Below are 25,182 nucleotides of genomic sequence, written 5' to 3' on the forward strand. Positions count from 1 at the left end.
GAGTGGGCTATCAAAACAAAAGTTAATCAAAATATACAAAGAAACAAAACCATCTTATGAATTAGTACTTTATTAATTAAATATACACAGCGATGTTTAAAATCCCAGTGCATCACTTTCACAAGTCCCTCTACATGCTTTTGTCCAAACACACAACTGCTCTCGTTTCTCAGATTCATCAATGGAAAGATCAGTAACAGTGGACATTAATACCAACAGATTACAATGATAAGGTCCATAAATGAACAAAGAAGTTCCCTCTTTTTTAAACTAAGAACACTTGAGAAGTCACCCACTGACAAGATCACCAACGAACAACTTTTATCACTTGTCAATTACTGACCCAGGACTACAAACACTAAACCTGAAAATTAGACATTTGCCACTTCAGACTTTTTTCAAAAAGCTCCATTCAATCTCTCCAGCTGAAAGGTCACAGTTATGCCTATTTAAACGGAGAGTTAATTGCTGTTCATGATGGAGTCTTCACGGGACTATCTGAAAAATGATACTACAACTGAATAAAAGTTAGCTCTAGCTCTAAGTAAGCAGTAGCAAAGGTCTTGTGACAGCATCATGGATATCGAAACAGTTGGCTACATCAGACCCTCCGAATGAGCTCAGAAGCATAGTATACAGAAGAAGGGGATCTCTAACCACAACTCAGGCCAGAGACCTCAAAATTCACCCAGAAGAAAGATGTGTACTTTGATCCGCTTCTAAATACAAAATCCTACCAGGAACAAGTCTCAAACACACATCAAGGCATACATGTATCACAGTCCAGTATTGTTTTCAATAAAGAAGGGCATATTTCATAATGGATCGAAAATGACTAAGCCTAAGATAACAATAAGAAATTAAGTATTTGCTCCAGCAAAGTTGTTAGAGCTAAAAGAAACAATCACATCAAACAGGAAATTTTATAAAAGGTATTAAAGGTTAGGGCAGTTATCTTTAATGGATATTCCAAAATACAGGATTTAGGAAACTATCAGTGGAAAATACATACAGAACCTTAAATTTTATTTTGACTGGATTTGTTGAATGTTTTAAGACTAAACAACTGCTTTAATTCAAGTGAGAAGTTCAGAGATACCGTGGAATATATTTGATAATGTCATCCTCAACTTAAATTCCCTAAAGGGCTCCCTAAGACTTTCAGATAAATTTTAGAATTCTGACTCCTTTATGATCAGAGCACTGGCTAGCTACCTTTTCTATACAAGCATACAAAACCTTCAGTAGTCAAGCTTCCTGCTCTCACTTTTCTGTGTGAAAAATAAGCTGCTCTCCTTCCAATCAGCTAAATTTCAGTCATTTCAGACACCTCATGGGTATCAACTTGTCCCTAAGTCAACACTAATCAGTCCTCTCCACTACAGTCTGAGTTAAGTGCCTCTTACCCATACCCACACTGCATTATATGCCTTGTTCTCTTAAATACTGACTCAACAAAAAAAATGTACTTATCTCTTAACCCTGTCTTGTGACTGACTTAACCCCTCGAAATAAGAAAACTTGTCCTCATCCTACTTTGTACATCCTGGTACCTACCACACACTTATTGTAATGAAGATGATTTATAATCACATACTAAATTGAGAGTTTATTTTTGAAATATTGTTTAAAAGTTAACAGAAGCCACAATCTTTGTAATATACCAAACATTACAGGCAATGGTACTTTGTGTAGAGACTAAAATGAAAATTCTATTAAACATTTCAAAAATGAAGTTTCACTTCTCAAATTTTCAAGTCCCCAGAGGTGACACAATCTTCAACAAAATAATATGGTGCTGATAGAAGGGTGTGTGGGGGGGGAGTCTTAATTTTAGAGCAAAAAGAAAATACAGTGATCATTTGGTCCAATTTCTTTATATCTGGGAAAGAGGAAGACTGAGGCACAGAAAGGTAAAGTAACTTTTCCAAAGATACAAAGAAAAAGAGTTGGGTGTAGGACTCAGGGGACCTTAGCTCTTCGTCACAGGATTTTCCCTTACACCATTAGCTGCAACATAGTCTTCAAAATCATAAAATTTTCCTCTGAAATGACAGTGACTAGGATGATAATCAGACATTTCCAAGGAGATTATCCGAAGAGCTATTCCAAGAAAGAACCTTAGCTTTGCTACAAAGAATATTTTCTTCTATACACATAAGTAAATATAAAACACATCAAAATAACTGTCTTAGGACAGTTATTGTATTTCTTCTACTAGTAATGCCTGAGAATTATTTAGATGTTGGAGAAAAAATCTAATTATTTTGGGAGTTGGAAGAGAAAAATCAAACTAAGAATCCTGAGACCAGCATTTTCCACCAATTAAAATGTACCAACCTACAATAGCCAGAATCTTTTTGATAGTCAGTGTCTCTGCCCTTTAATAAAATTACAAACCATTTAACAGGAAAACAGAATGGCAACTGGTTGTTTACACTAGGAAGACTTCTCATTTTCACATAATTTTCAAGTTGTAATGCAACCTCATTAAATAAAAGTCAAGGCAGTTGATCTTAGCTTCAACTTAAAGATGAAGCTAGGAATAAATAAGTAATGTCATAAAAATAAGTGATCCTATGACATTGTTAAAGGCAATAATAAAACTACTGAATAGCCACAGAAAAATAAAAAGTGTTCTGGCTTTAAGATCTGTATCAAGCAACTAATCATAAACTACAGACTTGACAAATTAGACCTCCATTTTCACACATCTTCAACAGCCTCTAACAAACTACACTGAGTGGGGTTTATTAAATGCTACCCAAACATATACATCCATGTGTATCAAAGAGGGTCCAAATAGGCTGCCCTGACAGGCATCTCGTTTTTATTAAAGTACAACTGGTAGATAACGTCTGCCCTTTTATTATTGTTGTTTCTCCTTGGTTCTAAGTATGAAGTTGGTTCAACAAGGACATCTCATGCTGGTAAAGGCAAATGAGATACATGGTAAAAATATTCTTGAAATGCAACTTAGGCCACAAATACCTTACCGTTTCTTAAATTTTTTACCTGCAGAGATACTTAACAGAAAATAAAACAATTGAGCAATAGTAGGGGATACAGCATCTGAGGTGGAGGCAGTGAAATCAAATTCACTACGGTAGTGGCAATAGACTAGCCATTCCAAGTCTAAGCAGGAACTTGTCAATCAAAATATTCCATTGCTAATCCCGTACATTTCACTTAGCCTTTTCAGACTTTAGAAGGTGATTACACTAAAAAAGTATAAAAAATAGATGGGAGTTTTAGCTGTAACCACCAGAGTCTATTCCTACTCTCTCTGCATTAGAAAATTTTCAGTAGTGGTTAAGAATGCTAACTCCCTTACTTTTAACTTCAGAAATGAGATTGCATTTATTTGGCCACATAATATTTACAAATATTAAGGAATGTGAATAGGCTGCAACTGAGGCAATCATGAGTTAGCTTAGCACCAGGATAAAAAATATATTATAAAAAGCAGAAGAGAATACACTGTAACTGGTAAAGTTCTGGCCACTACACAGCATATTATGAACTAGTGGTTAGGATGGAATGTTTGGATCAGAACCCTCCAATGTTAAGGAGTAAAAATGGTATGGAGTCACACAGAGCTAGGTCCAGGTCTTGGCTCTGTCACTTACCAGTTAATCATTTCCTTAGGTCTTCAATCTCTTTATTTGTAATTTGATGTTAATCACAGTACTTACCTCATGGAAACCTTACAAATATTAAATGGAACAATAAAACTATTAGCACAGAGCTGGGGAACCATAATAATATTTTAATCATAATATCATTTTATATACATACATAGGAAACAATTCAGATAATGATAGCTCCTAACATTTATTAAGTGTTTATCATGTGCCAGACACTGTTCTGGATATGTAAAATATGTTAATTCAATTGCTTCTCCAACAAGTCTATGCATTGGGTATTATCATCATCCCCAACTTATGGGACAAAAACTCAAGGAATACTAGTATCTTTGAGGTCAGGAAAGATGACACAGAGGAGGAGACTTGGCACAATAACAATGTATGCACTCTAACACCGAAACAGTGCAAAAATTACATATACAAATGAGGCTTCTTCCAAATCCATGGTGATAATTATTAAAGTTAATTCTTGAATATTCCAAGTATTTTGTAAGATGACAGCAGATGAGTGTGCTGGGAAGCCTGCAGCCTGGATGGAGGGAACATAAGGAAGGAGCTGTCTTACTGACATACAGAGAACAAATATTCAACATCTTTAAATGGGCCAACAGCAAGGCCCCAAAATTTTATTTCTCCCATCAGGCTGTTACATATTAAACCTCCCATTACCTCAATTCTCTTTTGTACAGATCTGTTGAACCTAAGCTAGTAAATGAGAAATACTCTTTTGGATAGACACAGTAGAAATATAAATGAATCTCATGGAATAACTTCTATCTTCAGATGAAAGTTATGTGTATGTTTCTGCATGTGGAATGTGTTAAAAGCTACCATGCAAATGGCCACCTGATGATTCAATATGATTTCCCAGTTTAAAAAAAATACTGAAGAGGCTACACTATCAAGTACCACTATAAAACTTTCACTTTCATTAAATATACTATTAATACATTCGAGAGACTAAAAGAAAAATCTCAGTACTCAGTAGCCAGTACTCAGATGGGTTTGAGCCTTCTTAAATATGGCCAGAGCACAAGACTGCCTCAAAGCTTCCTCCCAAGTTAATAGTATTCCCATTCAAAGCTTTTATATTACTAGGTTTTATACTTCTAGAGGGTTGAAACTAGTTTTATATGATGCCTATCTCACATAGTCGCACCCATCAAGTAGGGACTCTAATCCCTGTTGAATGTATATATTCCACGGCCTTGTAAAGGAGGTTTTTCTTTTTCAAGGTGGAGTGTCGCTCTGTCTCCCAGGCTGGAGTGCAGTGGCGCAATCTTGGCTCACTGCAAGCCCCACCTCCCGGGTTCACGCCATTCTCCTGCCTCAGCCTCCCGAGTAGCTGGGACCACAGGTGCCCGCCACCACACCCGGCTAATTTTTTTGTATTTCTAATACAGATGGGGTTTCACAGTGTTAGCCAGAATAGTCTTGATATCTCCTGACCTCATGGATCTGCCCGTCTCCGCCTCCCAAAGTGCTGGGATTACAGGCATGAGCCACCGTGCCCGGCCAGGTTTTTCTGAAGTACCTCTCAAGCAAGATGATTAGAAGTTGTGGCATTTGCCCAAGTAACTTGGCTTTTGCTGCTTCACTGAAAACAATGCAGGCTAAATTGGCTTACAGATAATCAGATGTACTCATCTAATTGTTAGAAACCCATTCTCCAGCAATGGCTTACGGATTCTTTCAAGATTCTGAAACTTTACCAAATGACATCTCCAACAGATGCCATACTATCAAGATAACCATGGCAACTTTATCTCCGAAAATATACTTAAGATATAATTTGTATAGTATCTGAATATCTAGTATGCCTAAGGCACTGTCAACAGATTAAAATGCTGAGCTAGAATGTTAAACTAAAGAAGGACTAGACACTGGCTGGCATAAATAAACTGCAGGTGTCTTAAAAACCAACCAGTACTGGTTGGTAATGTGAAAAAAGAAAAAAGGTTCTCATCAAGCCAATTTCAGTGAATTTAAACATTCTAAGACTTTCATTCACTTCTTCATCCATAATCTGACAAAGAGAGAAGTACATGAAAAGGAGAAATGGATAAGAAAAGAGACGGGCAGGCGGACATTATGCAGAAAATCTCACATAAAGGGATACCTTTACTTAAATATTTGTTTTTGTATGAAACCAAAAAGCTGTTAAGTCCTTTATATAACCTTCATCCAATCATATCTTCAATGTATAGTGACACCTACCAAGAAGTTTTGAAAAACCCAAAGTTAAAAATGGCATTAAAACAAAAACAAAAACAAAACAAAACAAAAAACCTCCAAGAATTTCAACTTTTAATTTCACTTAAACTGTGACTTTTTCCATCTTTGAGCACACACACCAGGTCTTCACTGTCTCTTATAAGCAACAGACAGAAGTTTCCTCATATAGAGGTTATAAATAAAAACATTCTGTAAGTTGCTCTCCAAAGACAAAAATCTCGTTGCCCTCAGTCAGAGAGCAGACCACCAAATAGAAGAAAAAGGTAATGTATAGTGAATACATTTTTATCCACTTTATTAATTTATTTTATGGCCAAATAAAACTTTGTAAATGACAGGGGTAGAGGGCCATGTAGGCAGAGAATAATCCAAGGCAATGGAGAATTAGGCTTGCATACTGAATGATGAAGAGCCCAGCTGAGCCAGAATAAAGATTTCTGTAGGACACTGACAACACCAGAACAGTGAGTTGAGGGCAGAATCTAGAGCCCTTGAACGTCAGGGCAAAACTTTCATGAGCAGAGGAATAACAATCTAAATGTTCGTAAGTATTATCAGATAGAAATACAAGGAAGGAGAATATACAGACAGTTTCTCTTCATAACCCAGGTGAGGAGAACAGTCAAAATCAGTGTGGTAGTGAAGTTAAATGTAAATGCCATCTACAGTTAAGTTTCTGTTTGTACTATAACTAGAAGAAAAACTGCTTTGCAACAATGTTCAGAAACCCAAGTCTTCTTTGACCTACTTATATATACAGTAATGAAAATATAATGATCATTTCCTCTGTGTGTACACTAAATACTGCTTAGAGAAACTTCATCTTGATACCATTTGTAAATACTTAAATGAGTCCCATAGGTCTCCATGGATCTTTGCAGAGCAAGGCAAATATGTTTCTATGAGCAAATTACTTGATCTACCCAAAATTCATTCCTATAGATTCTCTTATAAATTAGGTCTTCACTAAAGGGGGATAAATGTAAAGTATAGGGCTAGGTTTAATTAAATTTTCCTGCCAATCATTTTTGTAGAAGGTTATTATTTGATAGAATAAGTATACTTTATGGTGTTCAGAGGTAAGCTTCTCCTAAAAGGTACACATCACGTGAAGGCCTCTGTGCTTTTGGATGAGACATTCCCTTATGTGTAATACATTTCTTCTTTTTCCACCCCATAAAACCTAGCTTGTAAAACACTATCACCTCTGAAATCGTCGCAGAGGCCTCTAGACAGCAAGTGGCATATCCATTTTCATTGTATTCTGCGTTCACTCATCATATATCCAAATAATGGTCGTATAAACTAAGTGCTGTCCCCTCTATGACACAATGACATCAAGGACAAGGCTACCTCTTGTCTTATTTTAATGCTGTTCCAACATTTAGCAAAGCTAACTAGCCCACACTAAGCACTCAAAATGTTTATAAAATATTTAATTACGGATACTCCCTGTCCAACACTGTATAGCCAAGATTACAACAAAAAAAAAACCCCTGTAATTAAATACTTTTCAAAGATTTTTACATTTGTTCATCCTGGCTCTTTGTTTTGTGGGCAAGGTGAGCATCACACACATCTTTTAAAGCTACTGACCTTCCCTACAAACTTGGAGACAGGCCTATTAGTCTTGTGCGGTTCCATATAATATAATAAAGTTCTAAGGGGAGGGAAGTCTTGAATATAAAATAACTGCTTCTACTAAATCTTTAATGTATTTAAAAAGTATTAGTCCTCAAACACCCAGAGAAAAACTCCTAACAAATAATCTTCCTCTTAAAGGATGTTTTATTTCAACAATCCTCATTCAAACACCTGTTTTAAATTTAAAACACAATCTGCAAGCCGTATCTACATTACAAGTAAACCATACGCTATCCAAGATTTAGTGTTTTGGGCCCTGATTTGACCCAATTGTCAGGGATCTAATGTATGTATACAGGTATACATATACAAAAAAGTTAGGAAGCCAGCTCGCTTTCTTTCAAGGGCAGCCTGTCTTTGGTAAGCCTCAATCAGTAGAAACTGTACCAGTTTTTAAAAAATTTAAAAAGCAGTAACAGCAAACACTGCAGATTGCTTATGGCATTTAACAGGCTGAGATGGAAATTTGTGTGAGGCACGTATGATAAAGGAGAAAGCAAGGAAAAAGAGTAACAGAAATGTTATTAAAAGCCCTCCCCACAGAGCCAAAGGAAGTTTTACCTACACATATTTTGTGGAGCTGACTAAGTTATACAACTATGAAAAATTTATTCAATACATAAGGGGATAACCCCTGAAACATTAGTGAGTGTTTTATGACTTTAAGTCTACCAAGATATTTCTCTCACAACATGATTAGACATTAGAGAATAACCACAGGGAAAGCTTTTTTTAAATGAACTGATTTGCAAGACTAATAGTCTCATTCAAAGACAATCCTTCATTCTCCAAGTATCTATTAGACACCTGAGCTGTATATTTCCCCTAACAGCTTTAACAAAAAATAATTACTGTATTCCTTAAACCCTTCGTGTGACAGTTGTGAAGATTTTAAAAGAAAGAGTTTTTAAGGAAAACACGGACAACCTTCACTGTACGTACGCAATAAAGAGACCATATCATTGCCATCTATACAACACCTGCAGAAATTTAAAGATGGGCAGCAAGGACGGGAACAACCACCTTTATCTTTGTTCTAAGACAAAGTGTTCTCCTGCTTCAGATCTGCAGAAGCACCTTGAGAATCCCGTCCTGAGGTATTTAATTACACTGAATGATTTGGCACCAGGCCCTTTCCCCGGGTCTTGCTGATTGATAGCATCAATAACACTCACTGGCTGTAATTAAACCACCAAATAGTATCCCCTTTGCCACCTGGCAGATCAATGTTCTTTAATACTCCAAAGAACAAAGTACAAAGGTGAGAGGGGTGTTTTTACCCCTCACCTTCACAGTTCATTTGACTTTGTGCACCAGGATATACTGTAGACAATGCATATTTTACAATTCCCCCCAGACATTGCTTAATGAAGAACATGAAGAAAAATCCTTGGTTTCTTATTCATTTTTGCAACTCGGAGCAGGGGGAAAACATTCTAAGCCTTTGGCAAAAGTATGCACTGCTTTAACGTAGCTTTGCGGCGACATTCAGTTTACAGGTCAAAAGGTTTCTGAATTAAGGTTGCATATCAAAAAATTTTTTCCTTAAAAAATTGTAGCATAAAATGTGTGAAAGCTCTTATAACAGAGCAAATTCCCATTTACTGAGGCCCTGGCTAGAAAGTTCAAGTATCAAGACACTGGGAAGGGAAGGAAGAGGGGTTTCGTTGGCAGGCTATAAATGTAAGACAAATTTTTATTAAATTTTAAAAGCCTTTTTTTTTTTTTTTTGAGACAGGAGTTTTGCTCTTGTTGCCCAGGTTGGAGTGCAATGGTGCGATCTCAGCTTACTGCAACCTCCGCCTCCCAGGTTCAAGCAATTCTCCTGCCTCAGCCTCCCCAGTAGCTGGGTTTACAGGCGCCTGCCTTTGTATCTCAAGTCGAGATGTGGTTTCACTATGGTGGCCAGGCTGGTCTCAAACTCTTGACCTCAGGTGATCCACCTGCCTCAGCCTCCCAAAGTGCTGGGATTACAGGCGTGAGCCACTGTGCCCGGCTCAAAAGCTGCTTTCACAATCTAACATCCTGGATCACAGAATTTAACCCCCAATCTCTATAAGACACCCTTTTTTTTCTTTTTGAGACAGAACCTTGCTCTATTACCCAGACTAGGGTGCAGTGGTACGATCTCAGCTCACTGTAACCTCCACCTCCCAGGTTCAAATAATTTTCCCTGCCTCAGCCTCCGGAGTAGCTGGGATCACAGGCGCCCGCCACAATGTTGGGCTAATTTTTGTACTTTTTAGTAGAGATGGGGTTTTGTCATGTTGGCCAAGCTGATCTTGAACTTCTGACCTCAGGTGGTCTGCCCACCTCGGCCTCCCAAAGTGCTGGGATTACAGGTATGAACCACTTTGCCCGGCCAAGACACCCATTTTAAATGGATGGGCCCTAAAGAACCATACTGAAAATTCTCCAAATACTCTCAGAAGCAAATATATTATGCTAACATAATTGTGATGTTGAAGTATTTAATGACACACAAATGCTTTGAAAATGAGCAAATTGTATGTGAGAGTATATATTATTTCTTAGGTAAATCCAGCACTATATTCATTAAAAACACATTAGTGAATCCCAGCCATTCAAGATAGCTTGATGTAACCTACAAATGAAAATACTATTATTTACAAGTAGACTTGTTTTAAAATAAGCACCACAGACCTACCCAAGTGCAAATCATTAAGATCCACTGAACAGTGCTTCTCAAGTCAAGCCACCACCTGCTTAAGAATCACCTGTGGTGGCTGCTGAAATACAATTTCCTCAGTCTCTCTCTGCAGATACTCAGATTCATTAAGTCTTGGTTGGGGTGTAGAAATCTGCAATTTTTATCAACCACCCCATCCCACTGATTCAGATAAACATTAAAGTGTTGGCAGTCTCTTGTGTAAAGGCATTTGAAATAATCCTCAAAACTATGGGCATATGAGGATTTCCTAGATAGCTCATAAGAATCACGGATGCCAAGCCCTTTTCCTTGCCATCCACTGATTGTTATAAGTAAGACAAATGCCAGGTAGCCTGAAAGCAAAGCATTTAGGAATACAAATCACCTGCAAATGCAAAAATGCAGACGTAAAATAAAGCCCATGAAACTCATCCAAAGCTATTTCCAAGAACCCAGACTGGCTGGATGTGGCTCAACTGGGTTAGTCTCTTCAAAAAGGCCACTGTGCTTGATTCTATGAAGTTAGGAGCTTCTCTCAATGACTCTTTCTAGGAATATGAATAGGGTTATTTGGTTAAGGCAGGTACAAATTTCTAGACAGACATTTAACAAAACTGGAAACTAAACTTTTTCTGAATTATCAGTTTCCAGGACTACATGCTTGTTCTATTTTTCCTTGTCCTTCCTGCAGCTCACCTGATCAAGAAACCAAGAACAAAACACAAATCCAAGACTTATACCTCCAAGTCCTATTGCAGCATTCAAAAGAGTTCTTCTCAGAAGGAAGGAGAGGAGGCAGACAAGTATCAGATTGCCTGTACTGTTTTCAAAATACAGATGACCCTGGAACAACATGGGTTTGAACTGTGTGGGTGCACTTAATATGGGATTTTAGACCAACCCCTCCCTCTTCCTCTGCCTACTCAACATAAAGATGACAAGGGTGAAGGTCTTTATGATGATCCACTTCCACTTAATGAACAGTAAATATATTTTGTCTACCTTATGATTCTCTTAACATCTTCTTTGCTCTAGCTTACTTTACATTGTAAGAACACAACATGTAATAATACATGTAACATACAAAATATGTGATAATTGTTTACGTTATCAATAAGGCTTCTAGTCAACAGTAGGCTACTAGTAGTTAGGTTTTTGAGGAGTCAAAAGTTAAGACTTTTTGTCATACGGGGGCTGTTACCCATAGCCCCAGAACTGTTCAAGTGTCAACTGTACAGCCCTGTCTCGTTGCCCAAAAGCAGCAGGTCGAGACACTTCTGGAAATAAAACATCCACAAGTAATTCTAATGTAGTATATGCAGCTGAGAACGCACATTAAAAGTAATGATAGGAAAGGTTGGCAGAAGTGAAAGTAAAAGAAAATGTACCATCCATGCTTTTTTAAAGAGTCTGTGGAAATTTAAAGAGAGACCAATGTTAATGCACATTTCTGTAACTTTTAAACTAGCATCTAAGACTTACATGAACCTATCAGAAAAATATTCTTGAAGAATGGGTAGCTGCCTAAAAAACAAATTCAGGAAGTTACTACTATAATAATAATTTCACTGCTCATTACAACTGAAATAACTGAATCAATGTTAACTCACTTATCTGCTAAGTATGACCTCCAAGTCCGGTTTTCTTCTCAAACTATATGTCTGTCTGTCTCAAGAGCTCACCCTGAAAGAGGGCAGAGTTCTTCACTCCTAGGCAAAGACAGCTCCACTCCCTGGCACTAAGAGATCTGGTCCAGAAAGTCTCAAGACAAAGACACTCAAAGGCCCAAATTAAGGCCTCTATTAGTTGGTTTATTTAGAGTGGTATCTGAGCAAAACAGTTAAACATCAATAATGTGAAATGGAAAGAAAGCAACAAAAGCTACGGCATCAGCCAACATGATACTGCATTTCTGATGCCGGTAGTGCTTATTAGCTATTTCATTTTGAACAAATCCCTTTAACCTGAGCTTTATTTCATCAACGGGATTAAGTATTTGCCTACCAGAGACTACTGCTGTTTCTGCATGAATTCAAAACAGTAAAAAGATAATAATCCTATGAAATTTGTTTGAAAAGTAGATACAGCAAAGAATTAAGGGCTCCTTCTTGGGAAGTTAACACAATCATCTTAACTCTGCAAGCCAGCTATGTGGTAGAATAGACTGAAGCCAAACTGACCTAGCACCACTTTTCCCAGGTCATAAATGAAAGAAAAGCCCTACTCCACATTCCCCTTAAAAAGCAGTGGAGAAGTAAAGCAACAGGGGCCAGCAGTGTGATGTTCACGTAGAAAAGATTTTTGGCCATCCCGATCAGTTTCAATTTATCTTATCTCACTGTTATCTTAGAACTCAAACTCAAACAGATTTGAACATGTGGTTCAACTATTTTCAGTGTCTTCTATCACGATGCACATGGTTTGCTTGAATCTCTTCCTCAGCCTCATTATTACTAGAAAACCAATTTTGCACTTAACATTCTAGACCTCTGAGCTGTTATAAGGGTCCTGCCTCAATGACTCAAATTTCTGACAGTAAGATTCAATGACATCCCCACCACGTGAACCTTTCAATTCCACACGTGCACACACACACAGACAGCAACAATTTCCTAAACCTATACAAGTTATTACTTTTGTGGCTTTCCCCCTGCCTTACACAGAAGCAATACTCACAAGGAGGCAGTTTCCAATGAAGGTCTTCATGAAACCTGAAATTCTCCATGCTGGTTACAGAAATGAAAGAGCCAGGGTTTTCTGGTATAGACCTCAGTTAGCATAAGTTTAAGCATCTGCCATGAAGGGCTATGATACCCCTGTGGAGCATGCTTAGGTAACAAAATGATCCATCAATTCCAATAAAGATGGGTTCAGTCAACTGTTGAGACTCTTCCACCATCACTACCCAGTGTGTGGCTGGCAGGCAGGAAGTAAGCTGGGGACACTGCCACCAGGAACCCTGTTCCTCATCCTTCCCTCTTTGTAGGCTCTGCCTCTGCTCCAACAACTGTGGGAAAATCTAAAGGAAATCCATTGGAAGAATGCCTAGTTATTGCCCTTTGGGAATTCCAATTAACTCTCACTTTGGAGGTAGCTAGAAGGAACAGATGTAACACAAGCAGCCTGAGGACAGGACATTCAAGCTCTGGATCTTACTTGGGCTACCTACCCACATTCCCTAGATCACACTAGGTGAGTAAGAAATTTCTGGGTTTTTTGTATGAAAAAAATTAAAGCTGAAAAGAGAGAATTCTACAAAACACATGAAGGGCATTATACAAATAACAATAAAAAAGTCAACTGTCACTTCTCACTTCAAGTAAGGACTATGTAAATGGGACTCAATATAGATAGAAGAATTTTATCTAAATGTATTGAAGAAGTGCTGATAATAAGACGTAATATACTGTTCAAACTTGACATGTGGCTGTGGAAATTTCCAGAACACAAGTTAACAATGAAGTTAGGAAAACATGTACTCCGTCAGTCTGTATTCTTTAAAAGGCAAACGAACAATTTACTCAATGTTTCCATTTTTACCCCACTCCTGGTATCTACTTTTTCAATTTTTTTTTTTTTGGTCCAGATAAATGACAGTTATCAGGCTAACACCTCATAAGTAGGTCAATTAATTTGAGGCCTGGTCTTCAACCTATTACTTCTAAATTTTCCAAAGCTGCTCAAGGTAAAAGGGAAATAATGGTATATATCCAAGTTTTTAAATGAGGAGTACTTTGTAGAAGATGATTTATAAATTTCTACCCTTTGTACTATCACAGAAAATAACAAACTACACAAGCCAGAGAAACACTAGGGTGAGCTGAAATGCTCAGAAAGATGTGGAGTTTAAATACAACGCAAACCTTCCTCTCCGAATAAATACTCAAAGTCAATCCCAACACTGCTCTGCTCAAAACCCTCCGGTGCCCCATCCTCACCTACAGAACAAAACATCAACGCCTTTACATGCGCACCCAGAACACACTTCTATAACCCATAACTCAGGCTCATTCCCACATTCGCCTCCCATCCTGCTTTCTTTCTGGGCAAATTCTATATGGTTCCCCTATCAACTGCTTTAAACTTTCCATGCCCTACAAAAGCCATGAACTCTCAGCATTATGACTATTAAAAGAGCCACTTATCTCAGACACAAAATTATGCTGCAGGTATTTTAACAGAGGACCTACTGGGTGGCAGGCCCTTAGCATAGCTTTACTTACACTCCTGCCTGCGTATTCCCTCTCTTTCTTTACGGTGGGGACTCGTTTACACAGCATCTAAGAATATTTCCTCCTGGTCAGTATTAACTTTTATAAAAGAACAAATGATAATGATAAAGAAAAACCACCCTACTCCCAATAATCCTGTCGCAAAAGGAGTTTGAACTGGAAACTCAAATCCCAATATGAAGTTTACAGTGGCTGTTAAACTTGCAAGAGTGAAAGAGGAAGGCAGTTAAAATTATTCTCTCTTCAGGAGAGGGTGCTGCTTTTCATCAAATCATTCTATACAATAAACATGAATTCATTTAAAAAGTTACGTTTTTTCTTAATATGCAACTTGGCAGACCATCAAAAGCTTTTTTCCTCTCCTAAAAGGCAGGTAATGAACATTCTCAGTGATGAATAAATTATTTTAACGATATAAATGGAAACTTAAATGGTTAAAAGCTCTGTCCAAGATTACGCAGCCAGTTAAATCATTTTAGTAAGGTAATTTAGACAGGGTAAGACTTCAGAAATGTAGTTCTATATTCCTCCTATGTTAAGGGTCAAGTTCATGCTAAACAGAAAAAAAAAAGTATAAATATGACATTTACTAATGAGAAAAGGATAAACTAGTTAGAAAAAGGTATAAATTTAACAAAAAGTTAATGGCAATACAGCAGCTTAGAATACAGGTTTCTTAGCTTTGTTTAATCACTCAAACTGAACACAACAAATAGATAATACTATTTATAATATTCTCATTTTTATAATAGAATTTTCCAAATGTGGTTAAATTGTGGTTTGATTATTTCAGTATAAGAAATTTCATATGATTGTATACGAATTAATAACTTTTAAGCAAAGGTAAATTTTAGCCTGGTCTATAGCTGAATGATCAAGGAAAATTAAGACAAAAATCGGGCAGTTTTTCTATAGTAGTAGTTCTAGGCAGAATTTTTTTTTCTTTTGAGGGGTTAGAACCTACCAATAACAATAAAACATTCTATTCCCTGAGATAATAGCTCCTTCTCTCCAGATAAATCAACCCCAGTTTCAGGAAAAATAAAGCATCGTAGGCCCATTGTAGGGAAGGGAAAAGCTGAGAGAGATGCTGGGAGCCATGCATCCATTTCACTGTTATGTGATAATCATCTATCCAGAGCTCTTTATGCAGAGGAGGGAGGAAGTTTATACATATTCTTGGAAATGAATGATTTTAGCTTGCTAATCATGAACTTCAGTCTGACACTATTAACCTAACAAGTCAAAAGTATTAGCTTTAAGCCATAAAAATTCCACATACTATCTAGATTTTTTCAATACTTAAGACCCCTAAAAATAAAATGAGTAGAGAAAGAGCATGAAGACTGAACTCAGTAGGTACAACCACTCATCTCATGTATAATCCACCAAAGGAAAGATTCCCATAGGGACCTGAAGGCTTTTGGTGAAAAACCTCTCTTCTCATCAGCATACAATTTGACACTTCCATGAGATTACTCCCCCACTCCCATGCCTGAACTGTACACACATATTACCTTTTCATTACCCTCCCTAATGAGAATTTTAAAACATTTTTGTAATATTCACACTTTATTTACCATGTCAACACTGGGGGACAATGTGGGCAGGCTTAACCCAAAACAGCTGCCTCCCATGTAGTACAGGGATGATGTGATTTCACCAGCAAGGTATGCCTCTGGGACATCTCCTTAACCAGGGAAAAAAGTGACCCTTAGGACAAGAGAACTACTACCTCGAGACTTTAACCTGTATCTGCTACTACTTAAACAGCATCCTACTATGAGGTGAGTATGTTGTTTTCAATTTCTATGCCATGTTTTTTAAAAGCAAAGGCTGGTGAACCATGTTGAACTCTGAATGCTAAATGATCACCCAGGATGCTCAAGAAAAAACATTAATATTTTGGTTAACAGAATGAACCACAGGAGGATTATTAACGTAAAATGCTAGAAGACAAACTGAACTTTGCACAAAAAATACCAAATGTATAGAGAACCGCCAAACATTTTTGGTGATTCCTAAGTGCTAGGCCTTAGACTTGCTGTCATAAATTACCTGGGAAGCATAATAAAAAACAGAACCTTGAATCTCTCTTGTGGACAGTGATGTAGCAGATCTAAAGTGGATCCCAGAAACTGCATTTCCAACCCACTTCTCTGGGGATTAAGATGCAACCAAAGTTTGGGAACAACTGCTTTAGGTCCTCACAGAGCCTGAGGGACTTCACTCACCACGGAAATACTGAATATCTGTCATTTATTCAACACACCAACTACTGCACAAAACCCTACTGAGCTAATGCTATTATGGAGCCCCAGGAGAAACTGCTAAATAAACCACCTTTCACAGCACTTCATTCACTGTTTCAATATCCCAATAACCAGGAATTTTACCAAACGCATACTAAATGCTAAGAGTACACAAACACTTGTACGTACTAACCAATCTTCTGTACCTTTCTAAAGTAAAGCACAGTGTCCTGGCAAGAGTTTTGATATAACGATCAGAAGACAAGGGTTTGTTCTGAGTCACAGCTCTGTCTTCAACTGCCTGGTCTTGGCTAAATTGTATGACCACCAAGATCTCCACTCTGACTGGGGACAGAGAGCAGTGCTTAAGCCTAAATTACATATGGGTCCCCCTGTAATTCCAAAATGTCTGCGATTCCTCAAGGGTAAAGAATACAGACTTCAAAGACGGCAGAACTCAGCAGGAGCTGGAATAACCTGGCAAGACAGAAGCTGAAGGACAGAATTCCTTCAGATGGGCTCCAAAACATGAGATGACCACAGTTAAACTAAAAACGAGTGTGAAAGGGTATACCAGGAAGTAGGAGTTGCAAAAGCATACGCATAGACATTGGGAATAAGATCAGCTTACAACTAAAGAGCCAGTCTGACTACAGTGGAGAACAGCAATAGCACTGGCGTCACTGCTACAAAGCTCAGCCAGACGATAGGGTAAAACAGTAGAGAAACACCATCGAGTTTTGAGTGAGCAGTAACATGAGTAAAGTGGTGCTTTGTAAGAAAGTGGTGCTGACAACCACCACCAGTATAGACTAGAGGAGAGAAAAGACTTATTTATGGAATAGTATCCCAGGAAATGAAAAGGTTTAACTCAACTTCCAAATCATTCTTAAAGCTGTGAATACTAGAAAAACTTGGCTCAAGACATTGTACAGGAACACAGAATCTGCCTAATGGAAATAAGTAAACACAGAAAGAACAAACAGGCAAAGGGGATGCTATATACTTGGGGGAAATGGTTTGCTTTGCCTGTTGGACAAATCTGGGCCAAACTGAGGATACCAGCTGTTATCTGATATTTTTACAGGAATCAAATAGGGGTGGGGAAAGTAGTAGCCTGCTGTTTACCCATTACCCTGACCCACATCTCAGAAAATCAGAAATTGATGTCACAGTATAAAAGCCACAAGGCTTTACTGTCCTTTCTTCCACATATTCAGCCCAAGCAGCTGGGCCCCAAAGAGAAAAGGCTGGATTATGAACAGTAAAGGAAGCAGCTGTCATCAACTGTCTCCTTGAAGGCCACAGGCATTTCTCCTATGGAGACCTATTTTCCCCTGCATTTCTACCTTCTTTAGGATCTTAGTGCAGTGAGGATATATAGTAAAATAACTGACACATTAGAATGAAATAAGGGTAATTATTTCTGGAATGGAGAAAAGGATAGTTCCTGGGATGAGCCATCCTGACCATCTATTCCATTCTCTTCTCAACCACAACTCAGGACCTCAGAACTAGGACAAATTAGCAGCACCCCTGGAAATCAATATAAATTGAGGTAGAGAAACCTGCAAAAATCTGCTGTAGGATAGACAGCACATGGTCTGAAGGTAACTGAACACTGGATGTCTTTTTAAAGAACACTTGTTACTTAATAGTACTAGTAAAAGATCTCTGACACAAATAAAAAGTATGCAGAGAAATATAACCAGAAAAAGTAGTTCAGACTGAAAAAACTTCAAAGCAAACTTAAGGCTTTGTCTTAGACTTTACTGGAAATCTGATTTTTCCCTTCACATTTTGATAATATACAGTAACCAGTTCATTTTCTGATTGGTGAATCTTTTCATAGGACATTTTCTTGCTCAAGAAATATCTAGAATTCTTGGACCTCTCATATCTTAGTATATTTGGGAACCACTATATACTTTCCTTTACATAAGACAGGGGTGGTAGGCATTTTTCTTGGGGCCCAATAAATATAAAGAACGATGTGTCAAAATCACTCAGGGCTAATAAATTACCTTAACTGGTAATTCTAAAAAAGCCACTTTAAAGCACAAAACTGATACTGCATTTCTAGATACCTGAAAAAAATGAGCAAAAATCTTTTAGATGAGTCTCTAAGCAAGATGGATACCACAGTCAGCGTTGACTAACTTCCCCCTCACTACTTCAGGGTATCACCTGAGCTGGTTTCTTAAATCAAGGGTGGAAAATAGGTTCACACTTGAGTCAATTGATAGAGGTTGTCTGGAACACTATTTTGAAAAATATTTGGGAGCCACATCTAGACTCTGTGAGAAAGAGTGCCATGATTGATTGGCAATGTCTGCACTGGGCAGGAGAGAGCAAATTGATGGTACATGTACTAAGAATTTGCTAGAGGGAACATCCCTCTTATTTTCTAAAGGAAAAGAAATCTACGCTGTGAATTGGATTAGCTCCCTCTCCAGAGAGAATCTACATAAGAATTTCAAAGATTCACAAAAGCGGCAAAATATCTACACAATTATTCACTGTATGTCTTAAAAAGAAAAACAGAAAAAATAACCTGTGTCACGTAAGTTCCTCCAGTCAGTCTCCTCAAAGCAAGCTGAATTTGCTAGAACAAACTACAACTCAAGCACCAAATCTAGCCTGCCACCTTTTTGTATAATCCATGAGCTAAGAATGGTTTTTACATTTTTTAACTTGGAAAAAATAAAAATAATATTTGTAACACATAAACATCTTATCAAGTTTCACTGCCCATAAATAAAGTTTTATTGGACCACGGCTGCATCCATTTGTTTATGTAGTGGCTATTACTGCTTTCAAACTGTAAAGGCAGAGTTGAGAAGTTGTGACTGACTGCATGGCTCGCAAAATCTTGCTTATTTAATACCCAGACCTTTAGCGAAGAACAAGTCTAAGGTTTCCCCAAGTTATAGGGCAAGTAATTCTCTATAAGGGAAGGAGATCTGATTCCATAGGCTTACTAAAATATTTATCTAAGAGAGTTGTTGCTCTGTCCCTTTGCGAACACATGAATGATTATATATAGTACTCTTGAACAGTTCCCCCCATCATGCAACAAACACCAAAATTCCACTATATCTCCCAGGTAACTGTTTATATGGGCCCAAAAGGAAGAAAGGAAAAAACTACCAGTAAACCTTAATTTTTTTAAACTTCTGTTCTACAAGTAGATATAAAAAATTTTTTAACATACTTTTATTGTTTTGGTTTGAAGTCTCAGTCCATTCAGGGTGTTGATAGCTTTCTCTGCATCCTTGGGGTCAATGTAGTTCACAAAGCCATATCCCAAGCTCTGCCCTAATGAGAGGGAAGGGGAAAAAGGCATATATTAGTTCTACACTGCTGACAGAGATCGACTTTCATTTTGGCATATGGTCTTGTCATTAACACCAGCATATTTCCTCAACAGTAAAAATAACTCTCTATTAATTCTAGAAATATACATGAAGTCTTTTTGTTTCCTGTCTACTACATTTGCAAGTTTTAGAACTCAACAAGCAGTGCTGTTTAGGACAAAAAAACCCCACACACATCCCCAAAGGATTCCATCATACATGCCCTGCCTGAGCCAGAGTATACCAGCAGCAAGACAATGCTCAGCTCCAGAAACTGTGGGGATAAATCTCTGTGCTATGGAAAGGGCTTAACAGGCAATACCTTTTCAGCTTCAGTTTCCTTAGCCATAAAATGGGAAGACAGAAAACATCAACCAAGAATCTGTCAGTGTTCTGTAAATTGTACCCTGACACATTTACAGCCTTTACCAAGTACAATTATGTCGGAGTCTAAAATGGTGAAGAACCATGTGTGGGCGTGTATACGTGTAAGTTTATTTTAGAGGAGGGCTTATCTTCAAATACACTCAATCAAATTTCTCCAAAGAGGGTTTTATGATCTACATAAGAACAGGGAAATATGAACACAGAACATTTACAGTGATGACATCGAAGACAATGAGAACATATAGGAAAAGAAGAAATAGAACATAAACAAAAATAACAGGAGAAAAAAAGTCTGGAGTAAAAGTTGCTTAAAAGTGTTTGTTGTTGTTGCCACCCTCCCCCAATCATCTGAGCCCTCTCACTCCTGGCTAAGTGATGCCCTAAATCTCAGAAAATAGGAGCTATCAAAAGCAGCTGAATCAATGGAGTGCAAAGATAACAAAAGTCAATTGCAAAGGTCTCCATTTTTCAATGAAGGAAGTTTCTCAGTTTGAAACGGCAAGAAACATTATACAGGTGACAAAAATGGGCATAAGAAAAGTTTGGTCTACAAAAGTCAAAACTAAATGACGATTTCCCAGATGCCCAAGCACAGTCCAAATGCTTTTACTAAGTTCTATTGTTGCATCGATTTCAAAGGGAAGTGTGGTATTTGTTCTTGATGGGGCACCGTAGGTACAAGTGGGTTTTTAAGACAGGTACTCTGGTTATCCTAATGTGGCTACTTGTTACTACGTAAACAAAAAGAGAAGGCTAAATATAGTGCCCAATATGAAAACTGGTGATTATATGTTGGGACCACAACCAGAATTTTGGATAATCACTGCTTGTACCCTCTTATCAAAATGTATTTTTTCCTGTGTGGTTTTTTTTTTTTTTTTTAAAGAGAAATGAATAGAGAGCTAAAAACTAATTAGGTTAATTTTATCTCACACTAAAATTGAGAGGTTTTATTTTATAGTTCTAGTAAAGAGTCACATGTGAAGCCACTGTATTTTTAAGCATTCAGCTTTTCATTAATTCAACATTTATCATGTGTCTACTGCATGCGTTGTGCCCCTCTTATGAAAGTATGTTGCGGTCCTATTGTCATTAAGCAGAATTAAATAGGCTGAATGTAACAAAACCTGCTCAAAGAACCAGCTTACAGTGGAAAGAAGACAGATTTCAATACTGGTTCTGGTGTTTACTGGCTCTCAGCTGTGCAACTTTGAAGAAGCTACTTAACACCTCTCTGAACCACAGCTTCCTTGTCTCTAAAATGAAGATAATTTCTACCCAACTAGGTTGCTGAAGCAATGATGAAAATACTTACTAATGATGAAAGTAGATCATCACCCTAGTCAAAAGATAACATGAGAAAAAAATAACAAGCTTACTGTTAAAGATTTTAAGTGTATTCATTTAAAGTTAAATAAAAAAAGATGCTACAAATATAACAGAAAAAGAAAAGGGAAATACAAACATATAATAGTTTTGTCACACTGCTATTCTATGACAAAATAAATCAATTATATCCGCATAGTCTAATTGCCCTTTCTACTGACAGATACTACTCCTCCTGCATCTTAGCTGCTTCTAACCCCAGTGCATTCTCAACCTTGACTGCAATGGAATCATCCAGAAAGCTTTAAAAAAAAACCAAAACAAAAACACCCTGATCCCCAAATCCCACTCCCAAAGATATATATACACACACACATACATATACGTGTGTGTATACATGTATATGTATATGTATATGTATATGTATGTATATGAGATGAGATCTCACTACGTTGGCTGGGCCATGCTGGAACTCCCGGGCTCAAGCGATCCTCCCACCTTAGGCTCTGATTTTATCAGTCTGTCGTGAAGCAGTGGTACTAGCTTTTTAAAACCCTGGTGACTAACGTACAGCCGCCATGTTGAGAAATCACTGCATTTAATGGTGAGAACCACGGTGGGGCTACAACGGGGCTACTGGGAGGTCTAAGAAAGGTCTTGTAGGGATGACTGCCGTTTTGTAGCCATGTTGTTTAGATACATATGGATGTGTTTCTTCTAAAATCTTCAAGTTACCTATTACTTCAAAGAAACAGTTTACTGGCCTCCTGAGGTCAGTCTGGGGCACAGAAGTGCCCGCTGAGATTAGATCAGTGGGTAAAGTGAAAAACCTGTCTTGCTTACTTCCTACTTAGCTGTTTCCCACTCTGGCCTCTGAACTCTTAACTCTGGGCCTGCTGTAGACACGCAAATGTTTGCTAAATGAAAGAATGAGAAACTTACTGATGTTATTTAACCAAAGGTATTATCATCACCACCACCACCACCACCACCACCACCACCACCACCACCACCACCACCACAGGACCCAACCATCAGATGGGTCTTCCACATGACACCCTCAAGCAATCATGACTGGCTATGATGAGTCAAATATCTAATATCTGTTAGATACTCAGAAATATTTACCTAATATTTATCTAATATCTGTTGTTTATACTCAGAAATATTTATCCGCAAATGACTTTGCCTCCTTGTAAAAAGTTTCTTACTTGCCTAGTGGTATTATTAGGATGAGTGCCACTCACAATATGTTTGAGGTAAGCAAAACTGTATTATTACCCTGAGCAAAATAATATGAAAGAGGGTATCTGCTATTAAAAGACTGTATTTCTAAACCTACCGTCGTTGGTGTATTAAAATGTTGGCACTGTAACAAAAGGGAGTTAGAACTTTAAATTACTTCACAGTGAAAATCTGTAATCAAGGCAGCAAATACTTATTGGATGTTTAAAATATATTAAGGGCATCACAGATGATACCAAGATAGGCAAGCCTCCCGATTCTCACCTTTTAGCTACATGGTATTTTACTGTTTAATTGTAGCTTCACATTAACCATGTTCGGTATTCAGATTCTTCTCCTACAAGGTAGAAATGATATCTGAAGCTTGGCAAGGTCAATCAGCTTCTACAAATCAAAAAGGCAGGGAGGAAGTAGTAAAGTCAGGACTTAAAGTCAGGACTCTCAAATGCTGTGCTCTTCTCCACTCAATTAACAACTAGTTTATACCTGAACTGAGACTTCAGGCATATTACATATAAGCCCAGGACTAGTTTGTACCCAATATGCCTCAAATAATATTGTAACCAGGCACTTCTGACACTTTTACCGCAAAAGATGCTTCTTGGCTGACTATTATCTCAAACTTCTGTACCTTTTGCACAAATACCACTTTTACTATATATGAATTTCTGTGCCGTTATTCATTCCTATGACAACATAAATTGCATCTTATTTATATAGTGCATATTTCTGGTGATAAGTGACTGCACAGTTTTTAAAAATAAAAGCAGTAGCAAAGCAAACATTAAAAAAAAAATACCTAACCTACCCTTTTCCCACTCTTGTATTCATCAGTAACAGTCATGGGCCACAATGGAAGGCTTGGAAACCAAGCAACATTTATCCTTATCATCCAAACCTATTTTTCAAGTCTCTCTGAATTTAGAATGTGCATACTGATAATCCCCAAACTAAGACTCATTTCCTTAAAAAATTTTTATAAAATGCTCCATTTAAATTCCAAGTATAACCATTATGGAAACCAACATGATTAAAAGACTGTTCTGACCAGAATGACAAAGCTAAGGCTCTTCAAAAAAAAAAAGTCTTTAAACGCTAAAAACTTTGCCTGGTAACTGAACATAAAGAATAGGGTCAACGCCATGTGTCCTCAGCTATTCTCAAAAGCTACCTGTGGTCACGTGTTCTTAAGAATATTTGAAACCATTAATCCGAATCTTTTTTCTTTCAAGACAAGGTCTCTCTCTCTGTCGTCCAGGCTGGAGGGCAGTGGTACAATTTCGGCTCACTGTAACTTCCGCCTCCTGGGTTCAAGCGATTCTTCTGCCTCAGCCTCCCAAGTAGCTGGGATTACAGGCATGCATCATCACACACCCAGCTACTTTTTGTATTTTTAGTAGAGACAGGGTTTCACCATGTAGGCCAGGCTGGTCTCAAACTCCTGGCTTCAACTGATCCACCAACCTCGGCCTCCCAATGTGCTGGGATTACAGGCGTGAGCCACCGTACCTGGCCCCAAGTCTTGATTCTAATTGCCTTGGTACGGATTCTAGAACTTTGTTATATTCTGTGCTGCACTATGGTGTATGAATGCCTTTTGTTTTACACCCTTCTTTTTAATCTAACATATATGCCACAGAAAAGAAATCCCTCTTCACAAGAGATAGAAAAATAGCTTATAAAATACTCCTGGCACAAGGAGAACAGTTATAAACAGGCTGGTAGAAATCATGGTCCAGGGATCTATATCACAGAGCTGAAGCACTCCACAGGCCTCTGAAGAGGACCAAAGACTACTGAGAACAGGGGTCAGAGCAAGGAGAGGAAAACAGGAAGACAGCCCGTTTAGTGGCAGAGTGCTACTGTGGGAAACCCAGTAAACGCCAATTTATCCCAAACTGTGCGTAATTCAAAGCATCAGCCATTCCCCTGCCACCTACATTGCTTGTAATACCCTACTTTAATTAAAATTTTAATTGTATATTTTAATTAGAAATACACAATCTTCTGGACCTGTTTCATTCAAAGGTCACTTTATTTAGTCTTTTCTATTTTAAATTACTACCAATGTTCAGAAAAATCAAATTACCCCCTCAGGTTTCAAGGTAAAGGCAACAGACTACCGTCATTCTTGATTAAAAGATACATTAATTTTATCCAACCAATATTAAACGAGACTCTCAACAC

At 37.8% G+C, this 25,182-nt stretch overlaps 1 protein-coding gene across 1 annotated transcript in view; it reads right to left on the reverse strand.

The window, feature by feature from the left end:
- Positions 1-14,964: 14,964 nt before the first annotated feature.
- Positions 14,965-25,182, reverse strand: part of LOC105540006 (ELAV-like protein 2) — a 123,888-nt gene continuing 113,670 nt past the window's right edge. Inside the window, exons 4-6 of the mRNA XM_011980504.1 lie at positions 19,896-19,999; positions 18,706-18,768; positions 14,965-14,982 (exon numbers count right to left, since the gene is read on the reverse strand). Coding sequence (XP_011835894.1) covers positions 14,965-14,982; positions 18,706-18,768; positions 19,896-19,999 — 185 coding nt within the window. The remainder of the gene's footprint in view (positions 14,983-18,705; positions 18,769-19,895; positions 20,000-25,182) is intronic.

This window comes from Mandrillus leucophaeus, unplaced genomic scaffold (assembly GCF_000951045.1).
Source record: "Mandrillus leucophaeus isolate KB7577 unplaced genomic scaffold, Mleu.le_1.0 Scaffold1043, whole genome shotgun sequence".
Taxonomy (NCBI): Eukaryota; Metazoa; Chordata; class Mammalia; order Primates; family Cercopithecidae; genus Mandrillus; species Mandrillus leucophaeus.